Consider the following 21,046-nt stretch of genomic DNA (forward strand, 5'->3'; position numbering starts at 1 on the left):
GTCCCTCCTGGTCTCGGAAGGTATCTGGTCCCTGCTGCCTAGGGGAAAGCAAAGGTACCGGATCCTCAAATGTCGCCACCACCGGGATGGACCTGACATCCACACGGCCCAAGCAGCCGAGGACACTGAGGCCCAGCGAGATATATATTCAGTTGCCCTTAGGATCTGAGGTTTTCAGAAGCTGCAGCCGCACCAAACTGGCTGTAATAAAGCATCTCTAGAAGTCTCACTCCTGATCAGGACAGACATTTGAGCTCAGCCTGCCCAGCATGCCTCTTCTCTCCTAGCCCTCAGCCCCTGTGCACTAGGAGATGGTTCTGGGGCTGGGGGATGTGCACAGGAATGTTTGAGAATGGGTCTCTGAAAATGACCAAGGAAGCAGTCAGGGACCCTGGAGGCAAAGAGCAGGCAGCTTCTTAAACTCAGAGCCCCAGCCCAGCCTAAAGAATCACCAGAGATTTGACTGTCCATCCTGATAACCTGCCCTTCTCCAGCCCAAATGCCCTGGTGTCTGCCCCAGCCAGAGCCCCTGCATCCCTCAGCCATTCCCCAGTGGAGCTCCTGGACCAGCTGGAGGGAGGCCAGCGGAGCCAGGTGGGTTTGGGTTCACAGTGTCTGTTCCCAGGGCTCTGGATGTGAAGACAGATAGGCCTGGAGACTGAATCGCAGCTCTACTTCTAGACTGTGTTACTTCAGTTAACACACTCAACTTCTCTGAATCTGTTCTGTAATCTACAAAATGGTGATAATAACTGACCTTCTTGGGATTCTGATAATACTGATTTAAATGTTTTATATGAAGAGGTTCCCACAGTACATTTTAGTGGGATCTGAATAAATCTTAATTGAATCTGAATTCTACCCATCTGGCAGGGGTAATTAAGAAATTACTTGTTAAAGCAGAAAGGCACCCAAGACAGCATACAACCCATTCTTCCCATTTTACAGACCATAGCATGGAGAAGGGGAATGGTTACCCAAGATCACAGAGTGATTCTGCAGCCATACCTAGAATTCACACAGTGTCTGGAAATTCTGGAAGATGAGACCCTACACTGGTTCCAAACAGGCTCAGGTGTTGGATCACACTAGCAGTGGTCCTAGGTCCTGGAAGACATGAATGCATGTGAGCTGTGTCCCTGGAGCATTGCCAGTCAGGCCTCCTGGTGCCTCCATGAGGAGGTGTCCTGGCAGGAGAGGAGAGAGGAGGATTGGGAGCAGCAGGTGGTCTGGTGCCGCCCAGCCTGGCACAGATCTGTTAGAGACTCACACTTCCTGTCCTGACTTTGTATTGTGTTCCATTCTTCTCTGGAGAAAGTTTGGTGAAAGTAGGTTGTACCCCCTTGGCTGTATATGTGCACAAAATCATAATATCCTTTCCAAATGTTCGCTAAGATCAGTAACCCCAGCAACTGCTCCCATTCCTCCTGGACTTGGTGGCCCTGTAGCATAAAGCACTGATCCCAGGATGAAAGGCTTCAACTCACACATGACATGGTCTGGGCTACAGAACCCTTGACTTCAAACCTTCTGGGCACGTGGAGAGTGCCCAAGTTAACAGGTCAAAGAAGCCATCAGTTTGACAGGATGAGCTAGTGTCTGGTGAACACTTAGTTTTAGTAGGGCATCATTTTTTTACCTAGGTCCAGACAACACTCTCTCTCTCTCTTTCTCTCTCTCTCTCTCTCTCTCTCTCTCTCTCTCTCTCAAGTTCCCAGGATGGCTTCAGAGGAACAGGGGCCACGTTGTGGCTGGGTGCCAGCCCTCAATCACATGGCAGATGCACAGGAAACCCTTCCCTAGCTGGACATGTTGGTATAGCATACGTTATTTCCATATTCTGCATGGTGAAGATGGATGAGTATTGGGTCCCATGTGGGGCCCTCAGCTGAAGAAGCTGATGATCACAGGCCCCAGGGGAAATGGACACTGATAGGGCTGAGCTCTTTGCCCTAGGAAGATGCTCTGATCCTGGGCTGTGCAGGGGATTCTGGGAGCCCAGGTCAAGCTCCAGGCCCACTGTGACTCTGACACCCGAGAGCTCAGGCCTAAGAGCCAGGGTCTCAGGCAGTGAGAGCTGCACAGCCATACTCTCCCTGTACTCAACCATGGAGCTGCTTTTCAGTCCTGGTCTCCTCTACTCCCACCCTGCAACCCACATCCCAAGGCCCAGGTGGTGTGAACTTAGAGTTGGCTGTTTCTTGGCATCCCATGTGCTGCTTTGTGGTGGAGGCACCTCACATTGGTCTCTCAAGCTCCCTCTGATAATGCTTCTAGTCCTAGTTCTCAGGAGTGGAGCAGCCAGGGTGAGTCAGAGCGTGGACATCAGGCTCTTGTTCACTGAAGACAAAGGGGGTGCAAGCAAATCCCTGCTACCAGAGCTTCCCAAACTACCAGCCACCAGACAAATGCTCTGTCCCCAGATACAATGAAGCCTTACTCCTGTGAGCCTTTACTGGACACATTACAGGTTCACATCAGCCTGGAGGCTCAGAGACAAGAGGCCACCCAGCAAGGCGGCAGTAGATATGAGCCTTGCCCTGGCTTTATCCCTCTGCCTCTGCTGGCATCTGCCCAAAGCACACTCTCCCAGATTGAGCACATTTGAGCTCTGCCAGTCCTGAGATTGCAAACCAAACATGTGGGCGTGAGGTGACTCTGAAAGCAGCACCCTTCAGACAGGGGACTTGGACACCAGCAGCCAGGACTCAGCAGCCCAGATGGAGGACCTGCACCTGTGGGAGGCCAGCAAGCATGAGGCCCGGGACTAACTGAGAGTGGTGCTGTCCCCCCACACACCCCAGCATAAGTGAGGTGTGAGGTGGATGAGGCCCCCTGATTATGCCTTGAAGGGGACAGTAGGCAAGGGTCAGGAGCAGACCAGTCACCCACACCTGAGCTCACACTTCTCTGCTATTGATGGCTGTCGTCCACAGCTTGGCTCCCACTGCCAGGCCTGGACTGGGTCCTGCAGGTTCATAGAGGAGAAGAACTTGGTCATCACCCTTCAAGCCTCACAGCCCTATGGGGTGCTCCACTTCACCCACAGCAACTGCCCAGGACAGGGGCACACCTTCCTCAAGGCCCCTCTTTTGGTTAAGAGCCGGGGTCCTGCTTGAATATGGAATAGCCTCTGCCTGATGTCCACTCACCCATCCTAACACCCCCTCTGAGTAGCAGGTCACCAGAATCCTTTAGTATTATTATTTTCATTATCATCATCATCATTATATCCCTTTAAAGTTGTCGATTGACATAGGTATAATGAGGTATTTTGATTCGTATACATTGAGTGGTGATCTGCTCAAGGGAGTCTGCATCTCTGTCCCCTTGAACTGCATCCCTTCTTTACTGTGAGTGTGTCCAAATTCCCCTCTTCTCCAGCCAACACCTGGGTACCATTAGTTAGATCTGGCCAGGCTGACCATCCTTCTCCCCTTCCTTCTCCCTGGTCTTGCCACAACATACTGGACTCCAGCCTCTACCTCCTCTCTCTTCTGTCAAGGCCTCTGCTGGAGTGAGCTCCACCTGCCCCATACCCCGGGGCACCAGTCTCTTCTTCTTCTGGTCCTTGCTTAAAAGCCACCTCCCCAAAAAGATCTTCCTGCACCAGAATCCAAATAACCACACAAGAACTGCAGACCCTGAGCATTTCCAGTACCCTGCTGACATTTGAGAATGGTCATTTACCACAGAGCTAAGCCCCCAGGCAGCTGGGACAGAAAAGCCCTCTGGGCTGGTGCAGCTACAAGTGGGAGCCTGGGGTGGAAGCTCTGGAAGGAGAAGGGAGCAAGGGGTCTGTTGTGAAGGCTTTGTCAGGAGGTGCTTTCCAGAGTCCAGGACTTATGTTCCCCCTGGGTGCCGGAGAGGAGGTCAGTGAGACCACATCCTTGTTTCTGCCTCTGCTCACCAAGTATCACAGGGAGGGAAAGACAGGAAGAGGCTTGGGGGGCAGGTAAAGATGAGTCTTGAGGGGGTCTAGGGACAGAAGGGGCTTCACTACCCCTCCAGGTCCTCATAGATACTTGAGGTATCCACGCAGCGCAGTGTGTGTATCTTCATTGGCTCAGCAGGTGGCCAGCCAGTACCCAGAGCCCAGGAAGGAGCCCATGTGGCCACCAGGTGCTGGATGGGGACTGTGCTAGCCAGGCAGGGCCCATGCAGTCCCTCAGAGTCTCCCGCGTCAGACCTGGCTGGCTTCTCTCCTCCGGGACAGCCAGAGGTGGGAAAGTAGGCAGTGGGTGCACATCCCACTCCGGTTTGTCTCCCATTCTGCCCCTAGGAGTGTCCCACTCCCTTCATGTGGGAACAAACCCGGAGGATTTACCAAAGCCATGTGACAAGGGAGGGCTTGACATGTCCCTGTGGGTCACTGCTCTAAGCTACAGCGTTCCTGCCTCATTCTGGGGAGCCCTGGGACCACATCCCACATCCACCAGAGCAGCCCATTTTATATACTAGGTTTCCACATCAGAGTTCACCTTCATTAATGCTTCAGAGAGTTTGGCCTTCTTCACAGTTATTACTAAATGCCCTTCAGCTCCAGCCAACACCTGGGGGACTGTTAGGTCTGGCCAGGTTGGCCGTCTTTCTCCCTCTCCCTCTCCCTGGTCTTGCCAGACCATCCTGGACTCCAGCCTCCACCTTCTCTCTCCTATCTCAAGGCCTCTGCTGGAGGCCATGCTGTGGATATAGATTTAATCATATATGCTTTTACAGCAGGATGATTCAAAACATTCGACTGAAAATACTGAATAATAACAATAAATATCATTTATTAGGCACCCAGAATGTGCCAGGCCCAGGGTGCATGTCTTAAATACAGCATCTCCCTTAACTACACCAACAGCCCTGGGAAGTTATCACTCAGCCCATTTTCCAGATGACAGAACCGAGCCTCAGTCTCTGAGTAATTGGACCAAAGTTACAGTACATGGAGAAGCGGGCGTCCAAGTCTGCCTGGTTCCTTTAGTCACAGCATAGCACACAGATTCCAGCTGGGGGACTGGTTCTTACCATCCTCTGCCAGGAGAGACAGAGGGGGAAAAACAGCAAGTGCAAATCTGTCATAGCTGCACAGTGACTTTTGTGAAGGCAGCTTTTGTTTCTGTTGGGTGGGAGCCACACATCTCTGAGTCCTGTGATGCAGGAGATCACACCCCACCACCGGTTTCCCTGCCATCCGTGGGAGCCCAGAGCTCACACAGCCAGGAACAGAACCCGCCCCCTGATGTTTGTGCAGGAGCGCTGGTGACGTGGGACATGACGGGCCCAGAGCACTGCCGACGCCCAAATGCTTCCGTGAAAGCCACTGTCGTGCAGGGAGCAGCTGGGGGACTCAGACACTCCCACTCCCGTTTCCCCTGAAGTGGGGCGCACACCCCCAGTTCCAGCCTCCTTCCCGGAGTTCCTTCCTCTGCCTGTGACAGAGTGGGCTTTCCAGCCGTGGGCTTCAAATCCAGCTGTGGGTCCTCACTGTGCCACTACCCACCTTAGGAAAGACTTCAAGTCCCTAAGCCTGAGTTTCCCCGTCCGTGTCAGCCTGGGTGCCCTGCAGAGGCTGGGCACAACCCAGCACATGGCAGAGGTCTCTGCTGACATGGTTCTTTCTCAGTGAGGCAGCAGCCCAGGCCCCTACAGCTCTGGCAGGTTCAAAGAGGGCTGCCCTTCTGCCATTAAGCTTTGGGCCTATGCCTTCCTTGACCATGGCCCTGAATTAACAAAGAAGATGACTTTACAGCTTGAGTCAGCCTCACGCTTCTAGCTTTTGCCAATGGTGGCATTTGCTCCTTGGAGGTTTTCAGCACCTCCCAGGGGCCAGGCCGGTGCCTGTGGGGTACCAGGACGACAGGACAGAAGGCCTAAGATGCCTGGGGCATGGGTGGGGACGATATACACAGCTGACCACTGGTATAAAGGAGGGTAGGGAGGACTCTGCCAGGCTGGGGAGCAGGAAGGCTCACCAAAGAAAGGGGCCTGTCAGGGCACAGAGGCTGCGGCAAGGCCAGAACCACCCGAGGCCACCTCCATGCTGTAGTAGGGAGCTCAGGCCTCCCCTGGGTACTGTGGGCACACAGGACCCAGATGCACCCCTGTGTGCCTTGGAAGATCCCTGTGGGTGGGAAGGCAGGAGGAAAACCCATCTGGGGACAGCAAAACTTAGTAGGGTAAAGGCTGGAACTGGAGAGTACAAAGCCCCCCTCCTTCCAACCCCAGCCTGTGCCACTGTTGCAGAAGCTGGGGCTTCAGTGCCACCCAAGACATCTATGCTCGGGGTCCCTTTGACTGTGCCCGTGTGTCCTGGGCTTCCACCTCTAGGCTGTGGGCAGGGGAGGACATTGTTCCGCCTGATCCAGCAGCGGGCCTGAGAGGGTAACTTTCAGATGAAGGTCCTCAATGGTTAGGTTTCTGAGGGCAGCCACAGCCACCCCGTGACCACCATGGCTCCCCACAGGCCAGGGTGTCCCTGTCCCCATAGACACTGGCACTGAGCTCTCACTGTAAGCATCTGAACATGGATCAGGCCTCTGCTCTAGGTCAGGTGAGAGGAGAGCAAGTCAATGTACACTCTGAAGATGGGGTGCTTCAGTCCTGTGGGCAACACACCTTCTCCCCGCACCCCCCAAAATGAGGTCATTATGCTCCTAATGATACTGCACCTCCTAGCTGAACTTTGATTTTGGTTAAATTGGAAAATCCAACTCAGATCTTGAAATAAAAGCCTTTTAGAACTAGATTTAGCAGGTTGCAAAGTGAATTTTTAGCAAACTTAAAAAGTTTTTCAAAAATTCATCTAGAAATGTAGAGAAACCTAACCAAGCTGACTCTCCCTCCATCAGACCCATGAGTGGAATAGAGGTGACTTTATTTAAATGCCTCTCGGGCTCTTACATGAACTCCAGGAATCAGTGAGAGTGAAAGAACCTGGTCACGTTCAGGTTCTCAGCCTGCCCGTGTCTCCTGAGTCTGCCATTGCCCTTCTAGCTCTGCCCTCTGCCGCACTGATTGCTGCCAGCCTGACCTCTGGGCCATGGGAACTGGGGCCAGGGAGGTAGTCGCAGGAGGAGAGCTAGTGCTGTATGCATGGTGTAGAGAGGTAAATAGTCACAGAAGAGAGCTTCCTGGTAGCCTGGGAAAAGAGAAACAGGCTGATTATGGGACACTCACTGCTTCATGGGTGATTGGGAGCTGACTCTGAGTATATCCCCTGCCTTCTTTATGGCTGCATAGTATTCTGCTGTGTGGCTGTACTCTAGGTTTTTGGACAGTCTTCTCTTGGGGGATACTTGAGTAATTTAACACCTCTTGCTGTTATAAACAGAGCCGTAATTAAGTATCTGTGTGCATGGGTCCTTCCTCACTGTTAGGCACATGCGTATTCCAAATGCAGTCTGGGGGTCGGCTGGAAGGTGAAGGATGGGCACGCTGATGCACAGGGGCTGATGGAAAGATGTTTGCCCAGGACCAGCCAAGAGTGACAGCCCCAAGACCTGCTCCACCTGGGCTGCTGCTCACAGTACCTTGGTCACACGGGCATCAGCAGCAGGGGGTCAGTGGCTGCACTGATGGAGCCCTGGCCTCCAGAGCAGAATAGCAGTGGGTTCAGGGCCAGCTGTGTGTGTGTGTGTGTGTGTGTGTGTGTGTGTGTGTGTGTGTGTGTCACTGGTGTTTGGACACAGGACCTTACAGAGCAGAATAGCAGTGGGTTCAGGGCCAGCTGTGTGTGTGTGTGTGTGTGTGTGTGTGTGTGTGTGTAACTGGTGTTTGGACACAGGACCTTCTCACTTAATTACATCCCCAGGCCCTCTTTTTTAGAGACGGTGTCTCCATAAGTTGCTCAGGCTGAGCTCAAACTCAGAACTGTGCCTCATCCTCTTAGAGTGCTGTGATTACAGGTGTTCACCTCCTCACCTGGCTCAAGGCTGGTTCTCAGAGGCTGTGGCTCTGGCCTTGCAGTTACTTCTCTGTCCCCTGCCTCCTTGTGGCCAGCAGGGGGCTGCACAGGTCCATTCCTTGAGTGGTCACCCTAGGCTGGGCTGCAGGCCAAACAGGACACGTGGCTCAGCTGCAGGAGACAGGGCCTGAGACAGAGCCTGGGACTGGCACTCATCCACCTGGAGACAAGCAGAGGTCCTGGTGCTGAGCAGGGACCTGAGAGCTGAGAGGTGGGTTGAGGAGCAAGAAACCAGCAGGGTTGGGCTTAGGTTGCTCCTGCCTCTGTGCGAGACCACAGAGAGGCCAGGGCTGCAGGCCTTCCTGGACTGGTGTGGGAGCAACAGGGAACCAGAGAAGCCTCATCCCTGTCCCAGCGGACCTGTGGGGAATACCGTGCCGGGGAAATCCCCGATGTGTTCCCAGGGAAAGGCCCGTCACCAGGGTGAGGCCACCTGGACGAGCACGCACTGCCTGGAGCCAGGAGGTAGAGGGTGGGGTGGGAGCTGCTGCTGTGTGGGCTGGGGAGCTGGGATGGAGGCTCCCTGGGGTCCTGATGGTGGGAGCAGGGACACGGAGAGTCCAGGAGTGTTTCCTGTATGGAAAGAAGGAAGGTGACAGAGGAGCTCTGGCCCAGGATGTGCACACACGCACAAGCAAACACATTCATGTGCAAGGTTCCCTGTAGCATGGCCCCTCTCTACACTGGGACACCAAGCAGCTGGCGACAGCCCGGGCCACAAAGGTTGGTTCAAAGACTTGTTTCAGGTGGCACTGCCCAAGGGCGATGGCCGCAGTCCTCTCAGCCCAAACAATAGCCCTGAATTCCGAAATGCAGCCTGGGCAGAAGGTGACAGTGGGATTAGAAGATTCAGCTGTGACCAGAGAAGGCACAGAATCCAGAGAGCATGAAGAGAAGAGTACATGGGTTGTAGCAGCCAGGGGACGGGAACTAGCCCATCACAGTGCATAGGTCTCAGCACCTCTAAAGGGTTCCAGGATTAAGCCCCTCCAGGCCTTGTCCTCAGGACAGCAGCCCTTACTTATGTAGTGTGTGTGTATGCATGTACAAGTATGAATGCACACATGTGTATTTTCCAGGACTTAACCACAGATAGGCTGATTAGACCACTGTGTGGCCTTGTGAAGGATTCTGGTGATTTAGAAAGCATCACTGGTCCTGTGATGAGCCTGGAGCTTCCATGTTATCTGTTTGAACCACCTGTGAGACGGTTTTGTCAGAGAGGAAACTGTCCACAGCAGTGCCCTAACCCTAACCCTGCACTAAGCCCAAGCCTCATGTCCCCACACCCTGGATCAGGGTGCACCCTGGGCCTGAAGTGGGCTCCCCAGGACCAGGTTTTACAGAATATCGATAGATCTTTCCAAAAACCGAAAACACAAGGATCTGTCCTAGAATAAATTCCAGGAGCAGCTCTGTGGTTCCAGATCGGCTCTGTGCCCTCAGAACAGTCAGGATCTCTTTTATGCAAAGTCTTCCCCCCAACCACCCCCATTCCAGTGGTGGCTACCCCAGCTTCCCCGTATGGAGGCCTTTGCTGGTAACCAATTCGTTAATCAGCTTAGCAAGGGCTGCAGGGTGTCCAGGCTGAGTACAGGCCAAGCTCCGGGATGTTTCCTATTGGAGTGCATCCTTTGAAAGGAGCAGGACCCCACTCAGAGCAGCTTGACAGCATAGAGCCTTCCCTGGAATACACAGCAGTGGTCACTCATGGAGCCCAAACAGGAAATCTGTGTCTCTAAAGCCCAGGCCTGGTGACATCTCTGCCCCAGCCTGGCCCCTCCATGCTGGGCATGCATCTCTCAGGTGTTCTGCCCAGGCACATGGAGAGCAACACGAAGCTTATCAGTCTGCTCCCTCTTGTCATCTTTGCAGCTCCCCAGAACCCCCAGCTGGGTGACCCCAGTGCCATTTCCAGGCTGCACTGGACACCTGCCTGCAGGGACATGGGTCTCAGAGGCCTCGAGGCTAAGGGAGAGAAACACTGAGTCTCAGGGCTCCTCCCGGGGTCCATGCACTGGGTATCAACAGAATCAGCTGGGGCTTTCAGAATTAGCAGAGACAGCCTACCTTGCTCTTGAGGCTCTGGAGAGGGGCCTGGCTCCCTGGCCTGTTCCCTGATGTTGTACAGGTGCAAGCTGGATGGAGACTTGCAGCGAAGATGGCCATACAGTTACCACGTTCAAGAGAGAGGCTTTGAGGGGGCAGGGTAAGGCTGCAGAGCGGGGTAGCAGCTCCCTAGAAGGAGCCCACACCACCTGAAAGAGCTCACACTGGGCATTGTGTTGCCACTCACAGTCAGGCATGGCCTAGCTTCTCTTAGGGAACTTTATTCTTCACTTTTTTTTTGAGACAGGATCATGCTATTTAGTTCAGACTGGCTTTGAACTCAGTGTGTAGCCCAGGCTAAGTTTGAACTCACAGCAACCTTCCTGCCTCAGCCTCACAACTGCTGGAATTACAGGGGTGCACCACCATGCCTGCTGTTCACCATTAACACTACTCATGTGTGGCTAGCCTAGGGCCTGTCACCACCCTGCCTGTCTCCCAGAGAGGAGCCCAGTGGTCCAGGACTGAAAGCTTCCAGAGCCCTCAGCTCTGAGTACAGCCAGCCAGACCAGGCTGCTGGGACGGCCACCCACTCCATATGCCATCCCACTGTTCTCAGGCCTGCTGTACCCCCAGAAACTCCTCTACCTGGGCATGCAGACAGCTGGTCACTCCCTGCCTGGCAGCATGGTCACCATCCATCCTATGCTCAGCAACTGCACTGCAGGCAGCGGCTCTGAGCTAGGAGAGGCAGGAGACAGGGAGTCTAAGCAGGTGAGATGCAGGCTGGCCCACAGGCCCAGCTGGTTTAAGTGGAGGAGTTTCTGTTGACTCTACCCAGGGACTCTGGAACCCAGACTCAACTGGCAGGAGCGAAAGTCAATCCAGCCAGACTGAATTCCAGACCTATGTGGAAGGGAGTGGGGAGCAGAGACCTGAGCAGCAAGTAGAGAGGAAGGGCAGGAACAGACCACAAACAAAGAAGGACAGCAAGTGGACACAGAGAGAGGTGGAAAGAGTGGAGACGGGGACACAAGACCTCCCAAGGCCCAGAGAACCAAGAGGCAGGTTGGCTCTAGAACTATGGCTCCCTGCAGAGCCCAGGGTTGGGGACAGCCTTGCCTGGGACCTCACAGCCACCACAGAAGGCACAGCTGCCGCCCTGCACGCATCCAGGCTAGTGTCCCTCTGTCTGGGCCCTTTGATCATTGCAAGTGCCAGGACACACTGAGAGGGCAGTTGCAACAGCCCTCCAAGGTGGCACCAGGCTACAGGGAGGGCACAGCCAGGTTTCTATCAGCCCTAGGTGGCCAGGTCACCAAGAGATGGGCATTTCAGACCCTTGGTGACTTCACAGCCGTTTCCCCTGATGTTACCCAAGACTTTGCTCTACAGTTGTAGAATGAATCAGGGTCTAGAAGACAATCACATTTTATTCAAATCAACTGTGCTTTGAGTTAGACCCAGCCGTGCTGTCCAGCCAAGGAGAATAATGTTATAAAAGAAACATAGCAGATGTAAGGGTGCCTGCTAGCTGTCAGACACCAGCATTACCTCAGCTGGTCCTCACACCCATGAAAGGAAGGGACCCTTCTTGTGCCCACTGTGTAGATGGAGAGGCATTTGTGCCCAAGGTCACACAGCCAGCAGCAGGACCCACAGCAGAGTCTCTTGATAGCATGGTGACCCTAGCTGTCACCCAAAGGACTAAAATAGAACTGCCACCTCTTTTTTCCTTCTCCAGCAATTAAGGCCTTTTCTTTATCTCAAAAGGAATTCAGGCTTCTTCCTCCTTTCAGCCCTACACAGAAGTTAAGGCTGAAGTAACACACATCCCTCCCTTTTCCCCTGGTTTCATTCTGACCAGCTCGATCCTCCCAGGCAGGGCCAGGTGGGCTGTGGGGTTCTGGCTCAGACTGGGCCCCAGAGCTGGCTCATTCTAACCCTGAGAGTTTTATTGTTTTCATTCTCCAAAATCTCAAAAAGCCAGTGGGACACCACATCTAGCTAAGACCCAGCATTCCACCTGGGGAAGCAGAAAGCCAATGTGACCCAGCTGAGTACTACCAGTGGGCACTGCCCAGGCAGAGACCTGGTGCCCAGGCATTGCTCCCAGCCAGGGACCAGCTCCAGCACTTTCTGCCTGGAACAGACATGCACCAGAAGGAGCCCCTGGGGCTGCCTGCCATGCCACAGTGGGTGGCCAGGGAATGGATATGGTCACATACGTGGGGTTTTACTGTAAAGCTCCTAGAGCATTTGCCAAACTTCCCACAATAAACGCTGGCCTGGAGACGTCCCTTCCCTATTCCCTTTCCCTGAAACCTTGCCTTAAAACCCTAGGGCAACTGTAACCTTTGCTATTCACACACCTTCACAAAAAAATGTTTCCCTTTTCTCTCGGTCTAACTGCAGAGTCTAATCTCCCTGTCCTGGTACCCCATCCTCACTAGAGAGAAGGAAATAGGCTGGCACAAATAGAATTCTGTCATCTTCAATGCCCTCCACCCCCAGGCCTGGCATACTTATGGGGAGCCCTGCCTTGGTCTGAAAGGAGCAAACTCAAGGTCCTACCCTCCTCATGGAGGCCACATCCAGCAGCTGAGGGGTCTTCACAGCGTCACTGTTAATATTACAAAGGAGAAGAAGAGGCTGCTACTTCTCCTCATGCCCTTCTTCAGCCATCTGTTAGCATCTTCTCTGCACCAGGCGCTCGGGGTGCGGAGACCCTGGATGAGCAGTCCCAGGCCAGTGGGTCAGCCAGGCCATGAGTCTCCCAGACAGGAGAGGCCTTGGGGAGAAGGAAGTCCTCTGAGCACCAGAATAGGGGGGCCCAGACACCCACACCAACACCAGCCAGGCCCCAAACAGACCCCCCAAACCCTGAGTCCCTGCCTGTGTGTTCCTGGAGCTGACCACAGTGAGCACTGTCACACCAGTCACCCGCATTGAGCCTAAAGGTCTGCATCTACCCTGGGGGAGAAAAGGTGGGGCCAGGAGCTCACCCCAAGGATGCCGACACGAAGGGAGGCGTGGGAACCGCCCTCAGCCACTGTCCAGATATCGGGAGACCCAGAAGACACATTCTCTCATTTGTCCTCACTCATATTCTCCAGATTAGATAGAGAGATGCTCTAGAAGGGGGGGAGGGTGCACTCGTGTGTCCACGCATGTATCACAGAGCTCACGGTGCAGACGCCAGGAAGCAGGGAGACACTTGCCCAAGCCACCCTCTGAGCCACCGCAGAACCGACCCTAGGCCGGACCCTATTCCTAGGCTTTCCCTACCCTGGAGCCCCTGCCTGCCTCGGGAGCTCTGTGTGTGACCGTGAGGACAGCAGCAGGCTCTGGCCCCTCTGTGAGGGGGGCTCACGTCTCCTCCACCTGGGGGCTGGGACCTCCTCCCCCTAGTACTGACCACACCCAAGTGCAGCGGGCACAGCCAGGCGCCAGGAGTCAGCCACCTGTTCCCAACACACACATCACACTTGTTTTTTAGATCTACTTCTGTACATAGGTCTGTGAACCTGGTATTTCCGTTCAGCCTCTTGAAGTTCTGTAGCCTTCCTTTTACTTAGCATCTCACCCTTTGCCCCATGTGTGCGGGCTTAATCTTTCCAGTGGATTTGGACTGTGTCTGCATTTGTGTCATTCCCCCCACCCCATCTATCTCTGTGTCGATCTCTTTCCACTGATTCCCATGCAGGACAGTTTCCGCCCCATGGCCCAGAGTCAGAATCCAAGATGACTCAGAAGCACTGGATACAAGTGCAGCCCCCAGCAGAGACTCATGGTCCATAGCAGCATGGCTGTATAAGCCAGGTATCGGGGAAGGGAGCAGGCCACTCTTACGTCCCTTGAGCACTGGTGTGCCCCTGGCGCCTCCTGGAGAAGCCACAGCACCGGGGCAGGAGCAGCCCAGTCTCTGGTTGCTGCTGCACTGTTCCCAGGAAAGGGATCTGGGACACCACCATGTCCTGCCTAGCTTTCCCCACAAAATTGGGAGGTATACTTAGCTCCAGGACAGTCCTGTCACCCTCTGCCTCCCACAAGCTGCCCTTGGCCCAGCACTGAAGATGTGTCTGTGTCACTAGCCTCTGCGGCCTGCTTGTCATGATACAGGGATGGCTCTGCTCGCCCCTCTGCCAGCCACCACTTTCTGCCTCACTGCATCCTGCCAGTCACTCAAGGTCAAGGTCTCCAAGGGATGACAGAGGCAGCACACCTGCTAGGGATGGTGGTGACAGGGGAGCAAGGCCCCAGAGGTGGAGTGGACGTAGGGATAACCTGGCATCTAACTGTGGGGTAGGAGAGGGGACAAGGTCACAGAAGCCTTCAGCCTCTTCCTGCTGTGGCCTGAGGGGAGAGAGCTCCTTTATCACCCCCAAGGACAGAGACACCTGAGGCTGGATTGGGCTGGCTGGCTTCTCTTAGGATGCAGGAGCTGTTGCTGCCCCTCCATCGGGACTGATTATAAGAGGCTTCCAGGAGAGAGGCCTTGGCCATGCCTTCACACCTTGCTGCTCTGAGCGGCCACCCGGCACCTCCAAGCCCAGAAAACCCACTGTGCCTTTTTTCTGAGTCAGGATTGAGTCTCTCCTCCTGCACCTCCTGGAAGTAGGCAGCCCTCTTTTCTCATCTTTGCTCGCAGTAAAGCTCAGGAAGGTTTGCTTTCCAGCTGTGTGGCCTTAAGCAAGTAATTCACCTGGGTATCAGGATCGTTGCCTGTAAATCAGATAATACCTGTACTGGGGGATTGGTGTGGGGGAAAACATTGTGCATTTGTCACCTCCCAGGGATGAGGAAGGTCCTAGGGAGCCACCTGCAGCTCTATTTCAACCTGCTTCCTCCCTGGTGGTTTGCACCATCAAACCCACTGAGTTCAGTTATTTGAGGCTGTAGCTGACATTTCATTCTACAGCCTCAGACAGTGACACAGTCTCTGCAGTGAGTGACACACACACACACACACACACACACACACACACACTCTGGCTGCCACCTAGAACGTCAGTTAACAGAAACAGTGAATATCAGCAGAAGCTCACCTTAGATCACACACTGCATCTTGTGCTGCTGCTCCTGCCAGCTCATCCTCGAGGGATGAGGGCCGGGCACCCTTTCTGGCATGGTGCCACTCTGGGACTGGACCTGGTCACCCTCCAAAAGGCAGGCCAAGGGCCCCTCTCTGCACCTGCGCTGCCTGTTCTCTCCCTCCCTCCCTCCCTCTCTCTCTGTCTCTCTCTCTCTCTGCCCTCTCCTAGCTCCCTTCCCTTCCTGCATTTCCCCCCAGCCCAATGGACCCCAGTCTATGGCAGCCCCACCAGAACCCAAGGCATCATCCTTGATGCTCCCTCTCCAGCTGGCTCCCTGCACTTGGCCTCTGCTCCTCCCATACCAGCTGTCTGAATGTACCAGGTACACACAGTGCCACCTGGTCTCCCAGCCAACTAGAATAGAATAGAGCCTGTCCTCCAGGAAGTCCTGTGTGATTTCTCTGGCTAAATCATGGTAGCTTTCTCTATGCCCTGTGGCCTGTTTTCTTAGCTCCATTGCAGTAGAGATCACACTGCATTAATTATAGCAAACACTTACATGTGCTTACTAAGTGTCAAGCATTGTTCAAACTGCTTTATGGGGATTTAACTCACATAACAGTACTGCATCTACCTGACTGGCTGCCTGGGACCTCCAGGGGACAGCCCTTGGCTGGCCCAGCTCTAAGTCGATCACCTGCACCCAGCACAGAGGCCTTTGTGGGGGCTGTGTCTGCTCTGACAAGGGTCTGGTTTTCAAGGAGGATGGTTGGATGCTGCTGCATGGAACTGGTGGGTGCTCTGTTCCTGAAGAGGATGCTACCTCCATGTGCTTTCCCTGCCTTCCTTCAGCCTATCTGGTGGTTTAAAATCAGCTTTTTTATAGTTTGTTGGCAAATAGCCTTTGTGATTTTCCTTCCTTATTACATCCTAAACGTGGGTTTTGTTACATTGTACAAAAGCCTTTTCAATAGAGAGTGTGAAACCGTTAAATAGAAAGACGTTCCAGTTAGCACAAACGACAGTCCGGGCCTGGCAGACAGCTAGATTGACAGCAGGAGATGATGCCACCCCAGGGACCCTGGTAACTGGGCATCTTCTTCTCCACACAGCATTACTTCACGGTGAACTTCACCCATGAGAACCAGAAAGCCTTGGAGCTGAGGACGGAGGATGCGAAGGACTGTGATGAGTGGGTGGCAGCCATCGCCCATGCCAGGTATGCCACACCCCACCGGCCCAGGCAGAGAAGTTGACCCAGGAGGGTATGTGCTCCCGCAGCACCTCCTGGCAGGGCCACCCTCCAGGCCTGTACCCAGGGATGCAAGGACCTCGTGGCCACACGGAACAAGAAGCCTCACGAGCAGCACTGCAGCCTCCCACGCTGCTCCAGCCATATGAATGCCTCTTATAATGCGAGGGGAACCTAGTGTGATTTGTTTCATTACGGGGTTTTATGACTACCAAAGTGTGAGGCCTCCCAGGACCTAACCCAGATGCAGCCACTAATATGCTGCATGGCCAGGAACAAGTTCTGTATTCTCTGTGAACCTTAGTTTTCTCACCTAGATACTGAAATTCTCTGTACCTCTCTGAGCTTTGACCTATGCCTCCCCTACCCTCAGCATTCCATGCCCCTCTGGAGGAAGACTCCCTGGGACAGGCAGAGAGAAACATGCGGCAGAGAAAAGGGCCTCCGAGCTAGACTCCTTCTTGGGTCCCGGGCAGATGTATTTGTGGGCAGAGATGTGGGCCCAATACTCCCTGGCAGAACTGAGCACCCTCAGGAGCAGGAGGACCCAGACTTACCTTCTGGGCAGATGGTGCTGCTGTGCCTGCCTTCCCACAGAATGTTTGCTCCCAAGGGCTGGGACCAGGTACAGTGCTATTATTTGCATTCCCAGGGACTTTGATAAAAGCACAGAAAAGGTGCTCAGCAAACAGTTTTGGAGGAATGCAAAGATGAACAGATGGACGGAGGGTGGATACAAGACCAGGTGCTGAGTTTATATATGAAAGATGAATGACAGAGGAATAGGAGTTGTATAATCTGTGGATTAGTGTTGAAAGTATAGGTGATGGATGGATGGATGGATGGATGGATGGATGGATGGATGGATGGATGGATGGATTGACTGATCTCAGGGCCCTTCCTCAAGCCTTGAATCAGGCCAATTGACCAGAAGCTTTTATTATGACCATAGCAATGACCTTGCCCTAAGATCAGGCCATTTCTACTTCTGTTCTCAAGGAGAATCCCGTCTTAGCTATGGAAACTAGGTTCTCACACACAAAGCAGAGACAGAGATGAGTGCCTCCCAGAGATACCACAGTCTAGTAAGGAAGACATCGAAGACATGTGCACTAGCTCTGGGGCATCAAGGCTGTGCTAAGTACAAAGAGTATGAGAGAGACAGACAGACAGACATTATTTTCATCTTCAGTGAAATGGGGGAATCTGGAGAAGGTGAAAATAAGGTAATATTTGGCATAAGTGGAGGACTGAGCAGCAGATATAATGAGTTTAAATGTACGCATTTCAAAAACAACATTTCCAAACACCCTTTTCTTTAAAACACTGGTATAGGAAAGATAAATCCAAGAATAACAAGGAAATGAAATTTGGGTGTCAGAAAGTATAAGAGGTTAAACAGCCAGCTGGCATTAGTCCGTAATTGATCTGGAAAAGCGTGCTGAGAGGTTTGACCTTTCCTCTGTGAGCACTGGGGAGCTATCAAGGGTTTTACACCAGGGGAGTAACATGATCAGAGCCGTAATGCATAACAGAAATAGCTGCAGTTGTTGAGGGTTGGATTTAATAAAGAACCAAGTTCAGAGTTCAGACCTCAGTCTCCCCCAGCCTCAAATGATCCAATAACAGAGCTACTTGGAGAGTCAAAGCACCTCATGTGAAGGTCAAGTGAGGTTGTATACATGGAGGGACTAATTTGTTATGCAGTCTTATAACCAGGGCTACACTGATTTGCAAAATCAATTAATACAAACATTTTCTACAGACAATGGAGCACCAACACCTATATGGTAGAATAGTTAAAATCACAAAGACTGGAAACACCAAATGTTGGAGAGGGGCATGAACTACCTTAACTCTGAGTATTGCAGGGTTACAAAACAGCACAACCAACCTGGAACACTGTTAGGCTGTCACTTAAAATGTTAAATATAAATTGATTCAATTACCCAGCAATTATACTTCTTGGTGTTTATCCAAGAGAAATGAAAAATTGCCCACAGAAAGTCTCATATGCAAATGCCCTTTACAGCTTTATGTACAGTAGACCAAAAACTAGAAGTAGCCACAATGTCTACCAACAGGCAAAGGTACAAACCAACCTCATTACCTCATGCAATGGAATAATGCTGAGCAATAAGAAGGATCAGGTAAAATTACATGCAGAAAGATGGATTCCAAAATCAGTACACTGAGTGAATCTAGCAAAATAATGCATGCTGTGAGAGTCCAGTTATATGAAGTCTTAGATCAGGTGAAACTGAGCAGGAGTAATAGGAATCAGAACAGGAGGTGCGGACTGCCTGGGCTGGAGCACAAGAGGATCTCCTAGAATGTGGAAATCCCCTTTGTCTTGATTAGGGTTTATCCATTTATCAAAATTGATCAGATTATATGGTCAAGATATATGCATTCCACAAGATGTGCATTAAACCTTAATTTTTTTTAATGAATGATTTATATGTATCTCAGAGAGAATGTTTGAATTTTCTCCTGGTGCATAACAGAGTACCACAAACTAATCATCTTCAAACAACATCTCATCCTGCAGTCCCTTGAGTCTGCAGTCTGCGGTCAGCTGAGGCTTCTGCCCAGGCCTCCCAAGGCTGAAGTCAGGGACTGCACTGCGGTCTGAAGGCTCTGGGGAAATCATCCCCAGGCTGCTTCCTGTGTTGGGCAGGATCAAGCCCCCAGGGGTGCCAACTGCCTAACTGCTCCCTGGCTGGCTCACCCATACCCTTCCATATAGGCTTCTTCACCCCCAAGCCAGCAGCTCCCCAGCCCCAGGCGTCTCCCACCAGCAGAGAGCTTGTGCCCACCTAGATACCTTCCTGTTGCTGCATTAGCACCACCCAGCACATGAAGCAGAGGGCCTGAGTTTGAGCAGGCATGCAGTGTGCGGCAGGAAGGAAGACTTGGGATTGGGGAACACACCAGAATCTGCCCACCCCAGAGAGGGGCCTGAGGTCACTAACCTAGAGCCTGGCTCCCCATGGCAGCAGAACAGTGACAGTGAGATTCATATACCTACAGTCCACCCAGCCCCATGGCCTGACAGATGTGTGTGTCCTTCCTGCCTTACCCCAACCCAGGGAGAGTCACTCATCCCTATGTGGCTGATGTAGACCGTGAGGCCCAGGGTCATGCGGGGGCCTCTAGTCCTGGCTCCCAGTGAGCACTGTGTGACTCCAAGTCAGGTAGCTCCAGCAGGCAGCTGCCCTCCTGGGGACAGAAGGAAGAGAGCACAGCTCCCTCTCCACAGCATCAGCTCAGCCTCCTCTGGAACCAGGTGCCAATGGTTGGTGGTCTTTGGGCTTTGCTTACTGAATCCTGGGGTCGGAACCAGTCTGCCAACCTCAGAGAGCGTCTCTTGTGGGGCAAGGCACAGTGATGATCGTGATGATCATACAAAAGGAAAACTGAATTACCTTCCCTGGGACACACGTCACCCGACCTGATGGGGCTGGCTTTGAGGGAGGCACCCTCACCAAAGGAGCTAGCCAGGACTAGAGGGGCACTAGGAGCCGTGAGCTCTGTGACCTCAGCCTCCCATGCTGCCTGTGTGACTGTGTGAGCCAGTGAAGGGTCTGCTGGCTCTCTGAGAGCAACCTGAGCATTAGCTATTTCCACAGACACGTCCTGTATACAGATATGACCACGGCACTCGTGCAGACTAAGCCAGTGTTCTCCCATGGAGCCTCCACTGTGTGTGCTGCAGCTGTAACCTGGGAAGACAGTGGTTCACAGTGTGCCTCCCCGAGAGAGCACATCATACTGAACCTGCTACCCAGCTTTTGAGGATGGAGACCATCCTCCCAGCCAGCCCCGTTCCGGCTTCCACCTGGACAATGGCCACCTGTTTTTTCAGGCTCACTCCTTCTTAACTTGACCTCAGTTTCCCCATTCATTAAATGGAATCGTCAGTCTTCCATTGTTCCCGAGTTCCCTTCTGCTTTTGCCCCTGTGGGTCTGTTAAGTCACTGTTGTCAGGAGGGAAGGAGGGAGGAAAGGGGACAGAGTGGCAGTAATGGAAGGGACTGATGAGGAAAGCGCTGGGAAGGGACAGGGAAAGAAAAAGGGGGAGAGGACAGGTGGCCTGCCACCTGCAGTGGTCTCCTGTTCCACGGGTCAGGGCACTGCTGTTCGTAAGACTAGCCCAGGAAGAAGAGGCGCTTCGGAACCAGGCATGATGTGTAGTGGGTGGTGAAAATCTGGCTCCTCCTTGCTCTCAGCTGAATTTGATTTGCGAGTGAGGCCAATTAAATCTCTTTAAAAGTTGGAAAAACTTTAAAGCTTGAAGCTCATTTTAATAAGAGAAGTTCAGAAAAATCCAATTGTAATCAGATAGTGCCTGCACGCCAAAGAATCTCTCTCACCGCCTGTTACCTGTTTTAGAGGCAGGTGGCAAGCGAGATTGGAGAACTGCTTTCTTGCTGGCTCCCCCCAGGTCCCTGCCATTTTGCAGTCACTTCCCACCACAGGGGGAAGTGGGCCAGGGCTGTGCCTGGTGGGGTTCAGATCCACCTTGCTGTCGGGGACAGTAGAGCACCAGTGTGCCCCCCCCGTGCTTCCCACTCTTGGGATCTTGCCTCCAGCCTGGGGCTGTGGGGAAGCTGCCCTTGGCCCATCTTGCTTGAAGAGTCACAGAGAAGCAGGGAGGAGGCAAGTTTCAGACAGAAGGTCTACCCGGGCAAAGTCCCAGAGCCAGGGGCGCGTGTACGTGTGTGTGTGTGTGTGTGTGTGTGTGTGTGTGTG

The 21,046-nt window shown here is 53.1% G+C and overlaps 1 protein-coding gene across 2 annotated transcripts in view; it reads left to right on the forward strand.

Moving 5' to 3' along the window:
• Rasgrf1 (Ras protein specific guanine nucleotide releasing factor 1) overlaps window positions 1–21,046 on the forward strand; it is a 102,597-nt gene that overhangs the window by 1,144 nt on the left and 80,407 nt on the right. Inside the window, exon 2 of one of the 2 annotated variants that reach the window (XM_010631795.1) lies at window positions 16,152–16,258. In XM_010631795.1, the coding sequence (XP_010630097.1) occupies window positions 16,152–16,258 (107 nt within the window). Of the gene's footprint in view, window positions 1–16,148; window positions 16,259–21,046 lie in introns of both variants that reach the window. The other variant, XM_010631796.3, reaches the window with a different exon arrangement.

The sequence above is a fragment of the Fukomys damarensis genome, unplaced genomic scaffold (assembly GCF_012274545.1).
Source record: "Fukomys damarensis isolate Sample0158 unplaced genomic scaffold, DMR_v1.0_HiC HiC_scaffold_7, whole genome shotgun sequence".
Lineage (NCBI taxonomy): Eukaryota > Metazoa > Chordata > Mammalia > Rodentia > Bathyergidae > Fukomys > Fukomys damarensis.